Raw genomic sequence first — 14,958 nt, 5'->3', positions numbered from 1 at the left:
TTGCTACCAATGTTAGTTACTACTTACTTTTTGTATAAACTACATTCAGCCATTCTTTCTCTAAGTGTCTGGTAATCATACAGTATACATGTACATGTGTAATAACATATTATTTGATGTGTTGATGATCATTTGACACATTGTGTTAATTAGCTAAATGATTATCTTATAAGCCAACTGACTAGTCAATGTGAAACTGTTCCTCATTCCAAGAGTGTGCATATACTTAAAAGTATTGGACCTATAAGCTAGCCTAAGGACAAACATATGATGTAAAAGCCTTCATGTGTTGTTGAACTTCTAACAACAAAGGCATTAGAACAGCACATTATCTATAAACATACAAAACTTCTGAATCAATAAACCTACACAAATACCATCCCTGAAGGCCATGGGGGTTGTAGAAAAATTGCATGATGCAATGAAATGATCATGGATCTGTTAAAAAAGTGGAAGTTGAAGTGCAAAGAGTGATGTGGTTCTTCCTGGCCTTGGTGCTGATACTCTGGGGTTGATTGTAATCTCTTCATCTTAAAAAAAAAAAAACTTGAAAGAAACTAGAGTTCGGCGACCTCATACCTCCATGAAAATTTAGAGCTTTCATAAATTTCATGCAATTGACTAACACATTAACATAATTTATGCATGGTGTTGTTCATCATTGACTAACGTACACATGTCACAATTATAAAATTCCCACTATTAATCATAAAGCGGTTTTGCAATTTTTACATAAATTATGCAAATAAGTTCCTCATTACCATATTAGGTATCTGCTTATATTCTACCTATCATAATTAACATGTGTTACATTTATTGAAGTCCAGTTATTGAAAACAATGGAATTATACCATTTCCTCATTAATTATGCAAATTAAGCTCTCATTTGCATAACATGTATATCATTATGAACATCTTTGCCTAAGGTACCCGCATGCCTAATATGATGCCAATCCGTCAATCCTTTCTGCAGTTATCCTCATTGGAATGTCTTGACAAAAACGCCCCTGCAGTTCCCAAATTGAATGTTAGGGGGCTGACTTGCTTGCCCCAATTTGTCATGACACTGACAGCTATCTACCACCCAAATGTCAAGACCATATCACGTCAGGGACAAGAGATACATAGAAAAAACTGCTATGATAGAATATTCTCATTAATTATGCAAATGTAATATAATTTTGCATAATGAGTATTTCATTTTGTACAACATTGTCTGAGGTACCTACATACCAAAAATCATGAAAATCCGCTGTTCCTTTCTTGAGTTATTGTCTTCAGAAGTTTTCGACAAAAATGCCCCTGCTATCCCAAAACTAGACGTTAGGGGGCCCAAACTTATGTCACTTATTCCTGAGCGCAAGAGCTATCTAACACCCAAAAATTGGGACCATAGCTTGTTCAGAACATGAGATAGCAAAACCAGAAGTTGCGCTGCAGTACCAAGGGAAGCCGCTAGGGGGCCCAAAATCTAATCACTTCCAGCTTTCATCACACCCTACCAACACACCAAGTATGAAACCAATCCATCCAGCCGTTCTTGAGTTATCTTGTTGACAGACAGACAGACAGACAGACACACAAACGCAGGGTTAAGTATAACCTCCGTGACATTTCATGGAGGTAATTATCAGACTACCCCCATAAAAGGCCATGCCAATGTAGTCGTAGTTCGTTCGTAGTTAGAAAAAATTATGCAGAAGTGGAGGATGGACTAAAAAATCCTAAGGGAAAGTCTGTTCCTTGGTACTCAGGGAAATGCAATTGCAAGGTTCCCTGTCTATTTGCGTCTAATTTTGCTGATTACCCTGAATTTTCAGAGAACACAAAAAAAATGGTGTGGCTTGTTGTTGACATCATGCTGACCATATACATTGTACGTAACCACGAACAAGACCCGATTAGTTAAGCTGATACTAAACTCATCACTGGTTTGGTGATGTAAAACTCTAAGCTGACTGCACTCTGCTGTTTCTCCATGACATCTGGCTTCCCATACTACAGTCATTCAGAGCATCGTGTCATCTGTAGGAGCATAGGGAAGGTTGAATTAGTGCCATGTAAAAAAGTACATTGATTCAAGTTTGCAGAGACTTTTGTTGTGTTTGTTTGGTCTGTACAGTATTCTTTAGGACGGCTTTTATAATTTTCTTCAATCACTATAGTTTTCCCCATTTGAGTAATGAGTAATTGTTCACATAATGTAAAAAGCCCACGCTTGCAGCACAAAGCTGAATGGAGTTTTTCAACAAGTCATATGTATAAGTCATTGACAAGTTAGTTAGAAGCAGAAATGAAAAGATTTGAGGAAATAGAAAAAAACATGGGCATTAGGATCTATCAAACATATATATATATATATATATATATATATATATATAACTGCACAAGTCATTGTTTGGGCAATGCTTTTAAGGATATCCTTGTGCCTTTAAGTTACATCTTAATTACATTTTGTGCATAAGAAAATACTTGCCCATCTCACAGATGAATAACAACTTCCTCCATTTGCAGCCAACCAAAACCCACTTGTGTCGATGTATCGCCACACAGTCACGTTTCTTGTGGCCTTTGGGTGGAAATTTCCAGTTGCTGTAGTCGCCGCTAACCAGAGTTGTTCCATCGCTCCATCTGAGAGTCCTTTCCTCGGATCTATCGTCCAGACCAATCCAAAAGTTTCTAAGACATAGGATGAAAATGGTCTGTGGGTTATTGTGAGGAACTTTCAGATGAAATACTTAAGTAGTATTGAAGTACTCAGATGAGATACATTAGTCCGACCATTACTAGAATTTGCTAGTCCCGTTTGGGACCCCTATACAGCAAAGGATATAGCGAAGCTCGAAGCGGTCCAGCGTAGGGCTGCCCGGTGGGTGTCAAACAGGTATCGACGGTCCTCCAGTGTCAGCGAAATGCTTCACGACCTTGAGTGGCCAACACTCCAGGAGAGACGACGGAGGGCCAGATTGGTCACTTTTTATAAATACCACTCAGGGGATCTGGCTATTAACTGCAAAACGAGTCCCGCTCCACAAGCTAGAAGTTCGAGATCGACACATCCGGCAGCATACAAAGTACTGACTAGTAGAACCCAATATAGGCAAAATGCCTTCTTCCCACGTACAATTAGAGACTGGAACGGCCTCCCAGCGGAGGTGGCGCTATCGCCATCCTTGTCTATGTTTAAATCCAAAATATAATCCCCCCTCAGTCTGCGCAGTGAACCTCTCCATGTTGCCACGGCTGCAGAATCCTCAAAAAGATGAGGTTGGCAGCCTAACCGAAAGAAGAAGAAGAAATATTCATGCATGATCTGTAATAATCCCTTCTAAACCTCAGTTCAAAAGTTGACAATCATGGGAGACACAGGAAAAACACCCAGCAGAAGAGGAGATATCTCCTGCGTGTCTCTTCCCCATTTTCATGTAAAGGCACTGTGCCCATCTCTGTTTCTCTAGCCCTTGGGTCATACAGGACCACTACATGTGCAGTTACTTACAGTAATGGTCTGTGTTCAATTCCCATACTTTTTTCATAATTGCAAAGAAATTTTAAAAAAATGATGGTGTATGTATGTACCTGTACCACTCGGAACTGAAAGTAAAAGTGCTGATGTAGCGATTGATGAACATTTGTTCCTCGGTGCTCTTGATGGTCACCAGTCTCCCTCCATGGTGGTTACAGAACTGGCCAGCCTTTCTGTACTTCAACTTGTTACTCTTCGGTGAAAACCAGTAGCAGCGGTTGTCGAAGATGTCAAACTTGTCTGCTGGGAAGTTGTACTGATCAGCACAGCCTGACAAAATAAAGGGGCACAACTTCTTTTTAAAGGAGAAACCTTGTAGGAACTTACTGAAACTTACATACATAAAAGAATTGTAAAAAACTCAAAGGGATATCTCACTGGACTAGATAGGTACTACTCGGTAGGTGGAAAAAACAAAACAATGAAAGCTGTTCCTTCCCTCTTAATGAGAAGACAATGATTGGAGACAAAACTTATATTTAAGTTCTGATGCTTGAATTATGAATAGTAAAGGGATACAAAAAAGTTGTTCCTACGGTTACAAGTAGGAGGGCTGCTGGTCCAGGTGCCATCAGCCTGGCAGATGAGGGAGGCGTGGCCGACCAGGATGTACCCCTCGGAACAGACGAAGGTCACCTTGTCCTGGGGGAAACCCGGGCCGCTGGGACTGAGGTCACCGTTGGCTGGAGGCTCCAGTGGTGGGCACTGTGCAGCTGGAAGGGCAAGGAAAGAGATGAAGAGGTCCCTGATTATCCCCCAACTATCCCACATCTGACACCATGTTACTGGAAGGGAAGTGGCTCTGATTTCACAACATTTTGAAACGTCTCTGTGTTAAGACTGGCTCTTTGATATATATATATATATATATATATATATATAATCCTCTCTGTCAATTTTGTTTACTTGTGAATATGGGGCAGTATATCTTAAGTTTTGCTCATTTTGTCTGGGTGGTCAGTCGTCAGCAGTTTCTGTGTCTGACGGTTTCTGTCAGTCAGTGGTTACTCTGTGAGGTAATGTTTGGGTCGATGTATATCTAAAGACCTGACAAGAGAAAAGAATAAGGGGAGTTCAGTAAATAACCTGGAAAAAACTGTCATGTGGGACTTGGAAAAGTTAAAGTACACCTGGGAAGGATAGAAAAAGAAGGCAGCTGTCATATAGCCTTCATTGGTATCAGCTTATTTCTGCAGTGATGATGATGATGATGAAAGATCACCGAGGGCAAAGATCTAAAAAACACTGCCAGTATATCATGGACAGCAGATAAACTTTTCATAGCCTTTATGCCCTTTTATGCCAGACATCTCACTTGATGACATACATACAGGATATGTCAACAGTACAGGGGAAGGTTCTCTCTCTTCATCTTTCCCATTTGCCTTTAAGTTACAGTATCACTTAGATGACGATATTTCCAAATACTTATATCACTCTCCCCTACCACCATCAATAAAAGCAGTGAGAAAAACAGAGGGAGCTTACCAGGCGTGGTGCCACCATTGGTTTTTGTCATTTGGGGCTGAGTTGTCGGTAGTGCTTCTGTCTCAGCAACAGGAGTCGAGGTGCTTCTTGAAGTGTAGCCAACTGTTGTCCTTTCACAGATCATGTCAGCAAGACTCACGTCTTGTCGTAAGTCTTTTCCTGCCAGGTGAGCAGGCCCAGCACATCGAATGTTTGCCAGTGGGTATGATCCATTCATCATCATTCGCTTAAAAGGAGCCATTCTGCAGTCACACTGCCAGGGGTTGTTGGAAAGATACAAGTACTGCAGGCTACCAAGCCCCTCAAATATGCCAGCTGGTAGACTAGGCAATTGATTCTGATCAAGCCACAAGTAGTGCAGGCTGTTAAGTCCTTCAAATATGCCTGCTGGCAGGACGGTCAGCTGATTCTGGTAAAGATACAACTGCTGCAGGTTGTCAAGTCCCTCAAACATGTCAGGTTGTAGACTTGACAACTGATTGCGGCCAAGATACAAGAGCAGCAGGCTATCAAGTCCCAAAAATGTATCAGTTGGCAGGATGGAAAACTGATTCTCGTGAAGATACAAGTACTGCAGGTTGCTGAATCCCTCAAATATGCCAGCAGGTAGGGCAGTCAACTGGTTTTGTTGAAGCCACAACCTCTGCAAGCTACCAAGTCCTTGAAACAAGTTAGCCGGCAGACTGGACAATTGATTTGTTGCAAGATACAATTCCTGCAAATTTCCAAGTCCCTCAAACATATCAGCTGGTATGTTGGACAACCGATTCTGGTTTAGTATCAAGACTCGCAGGCTACCCAGTCCCTCAAATATGCCAGGGGGCAGATTTCTCAACTGATTCCGGTCAAGACGTAGGTCCTGCAGGCTATCAAGTCCCTTAAATATGGTAGCTGGCAAACTAGACAATTGATTGTCGGAAAGAAACACGCCCCCTAGTCTACCAAGTCCCTCAAATATGCTAGCTGACAGATTGGACAACTGATTCTGGTCAAGACGCAAGTCCCCCAGACTACCCAGCCCCTCAAAGATGCCATCTGGCAGACTGCTTAATTGATTATGGGAAAGAAACAAGTTCCGCAGGCTGCCAAGTCCTTCAAATATGTCAGCTGGCAGACTTTTCAACTGGTTATGGTGAAGCCACAAGACCTGCAGGTTTCTAAGCCCCTCAAACATATCAGCAGTAAGATTGGTTAACTGGTTGTTGCTAAGGTACAAGTAAGTTAAGCTGGTCAAGTCATGAAATGTTCCGTTATTGATAATGGAGATCTGATTAGAACTAGCATCTAATCTTCCCAAGTTCCTATACCTTGAGAAGTCAGACCGACTCAAGGCTGTGATGGCATTTAGATGCAAGACCAGTCGAGTGATGGTTGTAGGCAGGTCCTGAGGAACACTGGTGAGGCCTCTGCTGCTGCAGTCACAGTCTGATGAACAGCTGCTGCTGCAGGCTGCGGTCGGTCCAGCTTCCTTCAGGATGATCAGCAGAAGAACCAGCAGCCTCTTTGCCCTGATCGACATTGTTGCCTATGTAAGGGAAATTCAAATAAGACACATAATTTTACAACAAGAACTCACTGACCCCTAAATGTAAGGTCAAAACCTGATGTGTTTTTTGTCCCTATGTTTTTTGGAGGTCACGTACACCATGTTTTTCTGAAAACTTGGCAAGTTGCGCAAGGACTGGCAAGAGCAGGGAGGGAGTATGTTGATGCATGTCACTTGCATGGTTGTGCAAGGTTGGTCTGAACACCATGCCTAGCCGTGAGCAGTTGCGTGCATCGTTCATTGCGCAAGTGACTTTGCACATGCTTACAATGTGCGATCTCTGTGCAATTGCTGCATTACCATATGCAGGCTGTACTTACATGCAGCAGCTGCTTACGTACAGTTTCCTTACTCACTGTACAGTCTGATCAGGGTACACGGGTTGCCGTAATGGCTCGTACGGGGGTTGTTCTGCATGCACTTAAAGTACTATGGCCTGTCTGTACGGAGGCGGTACTTACCATTTACACCAAGTTACGGATCCAAAAATTTGCCTACATTTTTACACGTAGACAGCAGGCAGTTACACGTACTGTAGGTTGTGACCTTAGCTTAACAGTTGCTAACCCTTGGTAACATTGGAAGCATCTAATTTGCATGATTATGTATAGCTTAAAATGAAAATAAAATATCTACAATTAATGTACAATGTACATCATGTGCCAGTGATGTAGTGCCTTAGTTTGCTCATTGAGGCTCGTGGCTCTATTTACATTAGCTGGCCGGAAAACATGAACCCAACTAGCATATTCTGTCCCTGAAACTGTGTGACAACAAGAAGAAGGTCTAGAGACTTTCCCCTCAGGACAAGGTCTTCAATCTTATCTATTTATTTTCGTTGATACAGTAAGTTCAGCGTATTTTGTTTAAATCCGAGAATTAGCAAAATAAAATGATGTGGCCTGAGAAACAAATTCAGTAAGTTAGTGGCTAAAACTTTTAGTAAAAGTGCAGTGAAAATGATCAGGAGGTAAACAGTAACAGTTAAATGGGATAAATATCATGTTGTTTGACCTACTTTTCAGTGAACAGGAAGTAACATAAAAAAAAATAAAACAGAACTCAGAAGCAACGTTGTCTGTTTTGGTAATTAAACTTTCACTTTCAGTGCATTTTTGTCTATGAACGACAATAATTGTCAAAGTTGCTAAGTTATTTAAATTGGCGGCATATTGTGTGGATTATATCACGGATTCCATAGAATGAAAGTATCATAATACATGTGGAAGAGCATTTGCCTCAGGACTAGTGTAGCTACATGTATGTATAGATTTCTTTATATTTTTTTTAAAGATTTTCTACCAATCATACATGCCATGATTATGTAGATACTTCCAGACTAAATAGACGGTGGTGAAAATGACTAAGACATGAATGGCAACAGTTGGGATGTAATCATATTATTTGACCTACTTTTTTTAGCAAAAATTAGATCTGTACAAGAAGGGAAGCTCGTCAGCATTGGTAAACTTTTGGGCAGTTTCTACAATTGTTTGTCATCACAGTCAATTATCTAAATTAGACTATCATACTGTGCTTAAAGCATATCAAGGCGTTATTCTTATACATTGTAAGTCTTAGAGTACTTTCCAGTAATGTCTACAATGACTTGCCTCAAAACTATATAATTGTACTATTTGTAGCTACTAGTAGGAACTTTTTGATAGTATTCTTCTGACCCCTTCGCTAGGTGTACTTACCCCAAGTGCTGCTGGTAGCTTTAGCTGTTGAAGAATTTTAGAACCTTAACTAAAGATGTTCTTTTTGTCCACCTGAAGGAACAGGTGTGTGTACTAGACAAAATCTGCCGAACAGCTTGGATCATACCAACTTTTCCGTGTAGGGTGTTCTTAACTTCCTGTCTATATGAGTGTACTTTAAAAACATCATTTCAGTTGTGTTTGCAGGTCACATTGGAAGACAGTAGGACAATTTTCAAAGTAATGCATAATATATGTACATGAATTATCAAACTTAAAATGTAAAGATCATTCATTTTGGAGAACCCCCCTTTTTGGCAATGTTGAAGCTGACTGTTCTTGATTTATGTCCAAAAGAGTGAAAATAGGTCACTTGCGCTGCATTACACAGTGAAACAATGTGTTAAACCAGACTGTCTAGTTTTCCTGATAGCGATCCCCTGCAGCAATGTGTACATCTTAGTAGTATGTATATGAAAGTCACTGTACTTTTGTTGTGTCAATACACAGTCAGGTTAATAAGTATTTGAATGATACTATCATAATAATCTTCATCTGCAGTATGTGGCAGTTTTGAATTTGTGGTTACTGTTAGCAATCCTGTACACTGACTCCGTCGCAAACAGTCAGTCGGGAACCCCCTATATTATATGTAATGTATTACTAGCTAGATAAAAACCTGTTGCTGTGTACAGACAGAAAAAAAACAGTCACTTTTGGCAGTGCTGGTGGCATGGTGTTACCAATAAATTTGCTACTGATCTAACTATATCTGCCCTTTGGATTGTAACGTAGCACTTCTTGATAGATGCTCAAAGATCAGGTGTGTGTTCAATTTGAATGTGCTTTGCTTCATTACTATATTATGCATCTTAATTGTGACAGGCTAATGCAATAATGCTGTACCATGTATAATAATTGTATTGTACATAAAAATGTACATATAGTGCTTGGAAAAGGGGATGGAAGACAGAACAAGATTTTTCGTGTTTGTGTAATGAGTTTGCAATGAAGTGGTCACTGCAACAACTGCAAACATTTCAATCTGCATTCGATACATATATATTTTACAATATTTGAATCTTTAATAAAGTTTACCAAACTTGTTTCCCTGCAGCTAAACTCACAGCGGAGCTGGAAACTGCACGGGAGGATCTACAGCAGGACCTGGACCAGCTGCAGGCCAGGTTCTACAGGGTGGAGCAGGAGAGGGATGCACTGCAGAAGGAGGTTTGGCTCTTTGTAAAATTGATATAAACTCTATATTTCATTTTTCTAAATTTGTAGAAGATTGAATTAGGAAGTCCAAAGATCTTTAGAAGAAACTTCCATTTTTCCACTTTTATTCAAATTATGAAGCGCCTACCTGTAGCAGGCAGTATTTATCCCAGTTCTCTCCCATAGGTGTCCAGACTACAGTTGGAACACCCTCAGCAGTGTAAGGGTTAACCTCCCAGTTCCCCCCCCCCCCTCATAAGTGTCCTGGAATGAGACTATAGTTAGTAACATGTAATACATGCATAATACCCTTATTAGTATAGGTTAACCTCCCGGTTCTACTCGTAGGTATCCAGACTACAGTTAGAACAGAGAGAAGACAGGAACAGACTCGACAGGCAGGTGTCATCGCTAGACGAGAGCACACAGAACCTTAGGCAGCAACTGGACAAGAGCAAGAGAGAACTCAGCGATTCGCAGGTATGGTTTTCAATTTTGAATTAGCAGAAAAATTATCAGCATCTTTAGAAAAGAAATAAAAAGTATCCCAAACTGTTGTAACAGTTATGAATGATGATAATTATACATTTATTTTCATAAATGATTATTATAACAATATAGAAAAATCCTACTTACAATCACTTACAATGGACATATAATTGTATGTTAACAACTGAGGAGTTTCAACCATATTAGTGACAAGCCATGGTTAAATCACAGAAAATCTAACCTCTGTTACTCGCTTATTCCAGACTTACATACATCTATAACTGTTACAGTATAAGCCAAAAAATCATGATGAGAATTTCAGGCCCCATAAAGATTATTCTTTCATCAGAACACAATTGGTACTCGATACCTACCTGTACTAGTAGATATTTTCTCCAATTTTCTGTCAAACCTCCTTCTATTCATAACAGGCATCCTGCCGGACGTTAGAGGACGAGAAACGATCCTTGGAGATGAGACTAGAGTTTGCTAAGAAGGACCTGGAAGCAGTGAAAGACAGAGAAAGACAAGCCATTACACAAAAGGTAATCACAAAGTAAAGATATTTTGGGTCTTTTAAACCCTTACTTAAGTGGAAGCCTTTTGCTAAATCAATAAAGTTTTGTTTGCAAGGTAATGGTCACGGGTAAGCAAAATATGGTACACATTTTTCTCATCAAAAGTATATTTCTCGTGTGTAAGCCATTTGCTTGTGTTTAATCTCATCTGACACGTAATTTCCACGAACTGGAAATCAATCTATTCTGCCTTATGATACAATTCTACACTTGAAATCAAGCTTTTAATCAATCCTCTGATTCTTTTCAAGTTGAATTTTGTAAAGTGTAAAGTGATGTGTAAAAATGAATCGTCATAATGTTGATTACCGTCACAGATCAGGGCTCGAAATACTGGGTGCATGTGCACCCAGGTGCACCCAAAATTGGAGCTGTGCACCCAATTTTTTTCAGTGGGTGCACAGGGTGCACCCAAATATTTTCTTAGGTTTATGTATGTAAAGATATTAAAGTATACTAGTATACAACATATTCTTGACATCTAAGTGTTAGAAAGATAATAAAAAATGTCTGTCATGGTACTTGTTTAAGAATTTGATAGCTTGTAACTAAGTTTTATTATTAGGTTATTACTTAAATTTAATTGGTGCACCCAAAAATTCTTTGGTGCACCCAATTTTTTAAGCTGGGTGCACCAGTGCACCTAATCCCAAAAATGAATTTCGAGCTCTGCAGATGAACTTACATTTGACTATTCTGCTTAATATTTTGCCTCTTGTATATTACTGTGCAATGGTGGGTGACTTTGTGAAAATTCAATGTTGATGATTTTGTTCTGTCCACAAAGATTCTAATTCTAACATGGCACAGAACTATCTCTCAGGATGACAGATGTTGTTGTCAGTAAATATGTAAACACAAAGTTCCCTTTTTCCCACAGGAGAGTTTAGCATCATCAGGGGAAGGTGCACAAAGAAGGTTGGTCTTACTATTGTGTTAAGAATTGTTTTTGAAGACACTGATCACAGTTTCCAACCAGTGTGATAGTTTGGGGAGGGGGGGGGTAAAAGTGTTTGCCTTGTGGTTTAGAGGGTCAAGGGTTCAAAGACCATCCATACCAAAGATTTGAAACATGATACAATGATGCTATAATAGCACTGAGTACTTATGGAAAGAAGAATGGGGTTGAACATACACCACTATCAGACTGAGTGTACTAGCCCCCTGCTGTAGTGCCTTGGCCTGTGTGAGTAGACTAAGGGCTATCGGAAAGGCCCTATACATTGTACATCAAAAGAAGTCAGACCTACACTTTTCTTAACATTTGCATTCAAATCAAAATCTGGAATGCAGAATTTATACATGTAACAGCAGTTTGTAAGTTGTGTATTAGATGTGTGTAGTTGACCTGCATAAATTTACATTTTGTAACTCCAGAATGCCTGGATGGATTATATTGATTTCTGTCATGTGGGTTGGTCTTGATGAGACCTGGAATGAGTAGTTTTTGGGGCCCCCTAAGGTCATTTTACGGTACTGCAGTGTAACTTCCAGTTTTGATATCTTTGGTAATGTATCAACCACCCACCGCCCCTAGGCTGAACATCCAGATCTCTGAGCTGCAGAGTGAGAATGAGCAGCTCCAGCGACAACTACAGGACTCAAGGGGTGACCTGCAGAGGGAGCGCACACGCAGCCGGGAGATGAGCGCTCAGGTGTCGGAAACACAACATCAGCTGGAGAGACTGCACAGTCTACAGGAGGAGGTGAGAGGGAGGGAGTGAGAGAGAGTGAGTGAATGAGTGGTGAGATGAGGTACAGGACACCCGGGTTGACCTGCAGAGGGAGCGCACACGCAGCCGTGAGATGAGCGCTCAGGTGTCAGAAACACAGGTGCAGCTGGAGAGGCTACACAGTCTACAGGAGGAGGTGAGAGGGAGGAAGTGGGTGAGTGAGTGAGTGACAGAGGAAATGCATGAGTGACAGAGGGAGCGCACACGCAGCCCAGAGATGAGCGCCCAGGTGTCAGAAACACAACATCAGCTGGAGAGGCTGCACAGTCTGCAGGAGGAGGTGAGGGAGGGAGGGAGGGAGGGAGTGAGTGAATGAGTGAGGAAGGGAGGAGGGATGGAGAGAGAGAAGGAATGAATGTGCTGTGAGATGAGTGCACAGGTGTTGGAAACAGCATCAGCTGGAGAGACTGCACAGTCTGCAGGAGGAGGTGAGCGATGGAGGGAGGGAGTGAGAGAGTGAATGAATGAGTTTTGAGATGAGTGCTCAGGGACCTGCAGAGGGAGAGAACACGCAGCCGTGAGATGAGCGCTCAGGTGTCGGAAACACAACATCAGCTGGAGAGACTACACAGTCTACAGGAGGAGGTGAGAGGGAGGAAGTGGGTGAGTGAGTGAGTGACAAAGGAAATGAAGGAGTGACAGAGGGAGCGCACACGCAGTCGGGAGATGAGCGCTCAGGTGTCAGAAACACAGGTGCAGCTGGAGAGGTTACACAGTCTTCAGGAGGAGGTGAGGGAAGGAGTGATTGAATGAGGAAAGGAGGAGGGATGAAGAGAGAGAAGGGATGAATGAGTTGTGAGATGAGTGCTCAGGTGTCAGAAACACAGGGGCAGCTGGAGAGGCTACACAGTCTGCAGGAGGAGGTGAGGGAGGGGGGGAGGAAGGGAGAGAGAGAGTGAATGAATGAATGAGTTGTGAGATGAGTGCTCAGGGACCTGCAGAGGGAGCGCACACGCAGCCGGGAGATGAGCGCCCAGGTGTCAGAAACACAACATCAGCTGGAGAGGCTGCACAGTCTACAGGAGGAGGTGAGAGGGAGGGAGGGAGAGAGTGGGTTAGTGAATGAGTGAGTTGTGAGATGAGCTACAGGACACTCGGGGTGATCTGCAGAGGGAGCGCACACGCAGCCCAGAGATGAGTGCACAGGTGTCGGAAACACAGGGGCAGCTGGAGAGGCTGCACAGTCTGCAGGAGGAGGTGAGGGAGGAAGGGAGGGAGGGAGGAAGGGAGGGAGGGAGGAAGAGAGGAAAGAATGAATTTGTGAAGAAAGGAGTGAAGGGAGGAAAAAAGGAAGGGGAATGCAGAAGAGGCAAGGAAGGAAAGAAGTTCTAAAATATATATTACTATATATACATAAGATCAGTTCCAGGGTTACAGATTCTGAAACAGTGTTAAAAGAAATAAACATTATCAGTCATATCGTTCAATATGTTTCTAAAGTTTTAAGTTGTGATCTAATTGTTCCTCGCAGGTGAACTCCTTAGAGACAGAGAAGACATTACTACAGGAGAAGATTTACGAGGAGTCCAAACACAGACAGCAGCTGCAGAGAGACCTGGACGACCTCAGGTCACAGTTTCAGCAGGAGAAAATGGTAGAGACCATGTTTTCTCAGTCATGAAATATTTCTTTCATTGCTGTGCCCTTGTCATTATTGCCTGCCATGTGCCTGCCAAGAGCTGGAAGGATTGTCTTGATATTGATATGGTTAGGTCTTGATGAGACCTTAAAATGATTAGATTTGGGCCCCCTAGCAGCTTGTTGTGGCACTGCAGCCAAACTACCAGTCCTAATATCTCGTTCATTCTGCTCCTGCAGGAGATGCAGAGTAAAGTGGAGAAACAGAAGAAGGAAACCCGAGACGCCCAGCTGGCTCTGGAGGCAGCCAATCGGGAGAGAGAACTGCTGCAGATTCAACAGAGGTCACATGACCAGGGAGACAAGGTCAGCCAACCAGCAGTCACCTTTAACCTTCAGCCTTTCACCTTTGCACCTCATACATTGTATTAGATCTTCAGAGAAAAATGGGGGATTTTTGTCTTTGAATGATAGTTTATTTAAATCCAATGATTATCACAAATGTCATTTCCTGATATATGATCTAATATCAATTTATGATCTAAGAAATTAAACATTATTGGACCTTATCAGCCATTGGTCCTTTTTTTTGAGATGAAAAAAAAAAAGCCTTTTACCATTAAAAACTGGGACAGGTTCTGGGATTTCTATAAAATGGATTATGTTATCATTAAGTTTTCCTGTCCAAAAAGATTCTATTTTCATAGCACTTAATAATACACTCATCATGAAGTTTGCCAACAATGTGAAACTCCCCACTGTTTGCCTTTCCATGGATCCACTGTGCTGTAACAGGTGTACTCTGTGGGAAAGTGTTTACAGTTAAACAAACAGATGGGACAGTATTGTTTGCGCAGGAATCTTTTTTGTTTCTGGAGTTGTTAACCGTGAGAAAAAGCTTAATACATTGTGAAGAACTAAGTCTTTGCAGTGTGGGTGGGCTGGTGACTTTTCTGTTTCTTACATGACATTGTATTACATGTTTTGTCTCATTTGATGTCATATTGCATGTCCTTTCCCTATAAGATGTTCTGACTTTGTTACCAAATCTAGGAGACTGAAGCAATGTTTTAGGCCCATCCTGCGCACAATGGTTTTTGCT

General features: G+C 41.5%; 2 protein-coding genes across 2 annotated transcripts in view; one reads left to right on the top strand and one right to left on the bottom strand.

Annotated features, from left to right (window-relative positions):
- Positions 1-14,958, top strand: part of LOC118430890 (early endosome antigen 1-like) — a 46,216-nt gene that overhangs the window by 16,018 nt on the left and 15,240 nt on the right. Inside the window, exons 7-13 of the mRNA XM_035841923.1 lie at positions 9,378-9,490; positions 9,827-9,958; positions 10,399-10,512; positions 11,426-11,463; positions 12,083-12,251; positions 13,750-13,872; positions 14,097-14,222. Coding sequence (XP_035697816.1) covers positions 9,378-9,490; positions 9,827-9,958; positions 10,399-10,512; positions 11,426-11,463; positions 12,083-12,251; positions 13,750-13,872; positions 14,097-14,222 — 815 coding nt within the window. The remainder of the gene's footprint in view (positions 1-9,377; positions 9,491-9,826; positions 9,959-10,398; positions 10,513-11,425; positions 11,464-12,082; positions 12,252-13,749; positions 13,873-14,096; positions 14,223-14,958) is intronic.
- On the bottom strand, positions 4,783-8,398 carry LOC118430694 (leucine-rich repeat-containing protein 15-like). Its single transcript, XM_035841687.1, has 2 exons — positions 8,261-8,398; positions 4,783-6,539 (listed from the first exon to the last, which is right to left on the bottom strand). Exon 2 carries the CDS (start codon positions 6,531-6,533, stop codon positions 4,914-4,916), a length of 1,620 nt encoding a protein of 539 aa, XP_035697580.1. The 5' UTR covers positions 6,534-6,539; positions 8,261-8,398; the 3' UTR covers positions 4,783-4,913.

Source organism: Branchiostoma floridae, chromosome 14 (genome assembly GCF_000003815.2).
Source record: "Branchiostoma floridae strain S238N-H82 chromosome 14, Bfl_VNyyK, whole genome shotgun sequence".
Taxonomy (NCBI): domain Eukaryota; kingdom Metazoa; phylum Chordata; class Leptocardii; order Amphioxiformes; family Branchiostomatidae; genus Branchiostoma; species Branchiostoma floridae.
The sequence above is the reverse complement of the archived record's forward strand: the minus strand, read 5'-3'. Positions and strand labels throughout refer to the sequence as shown.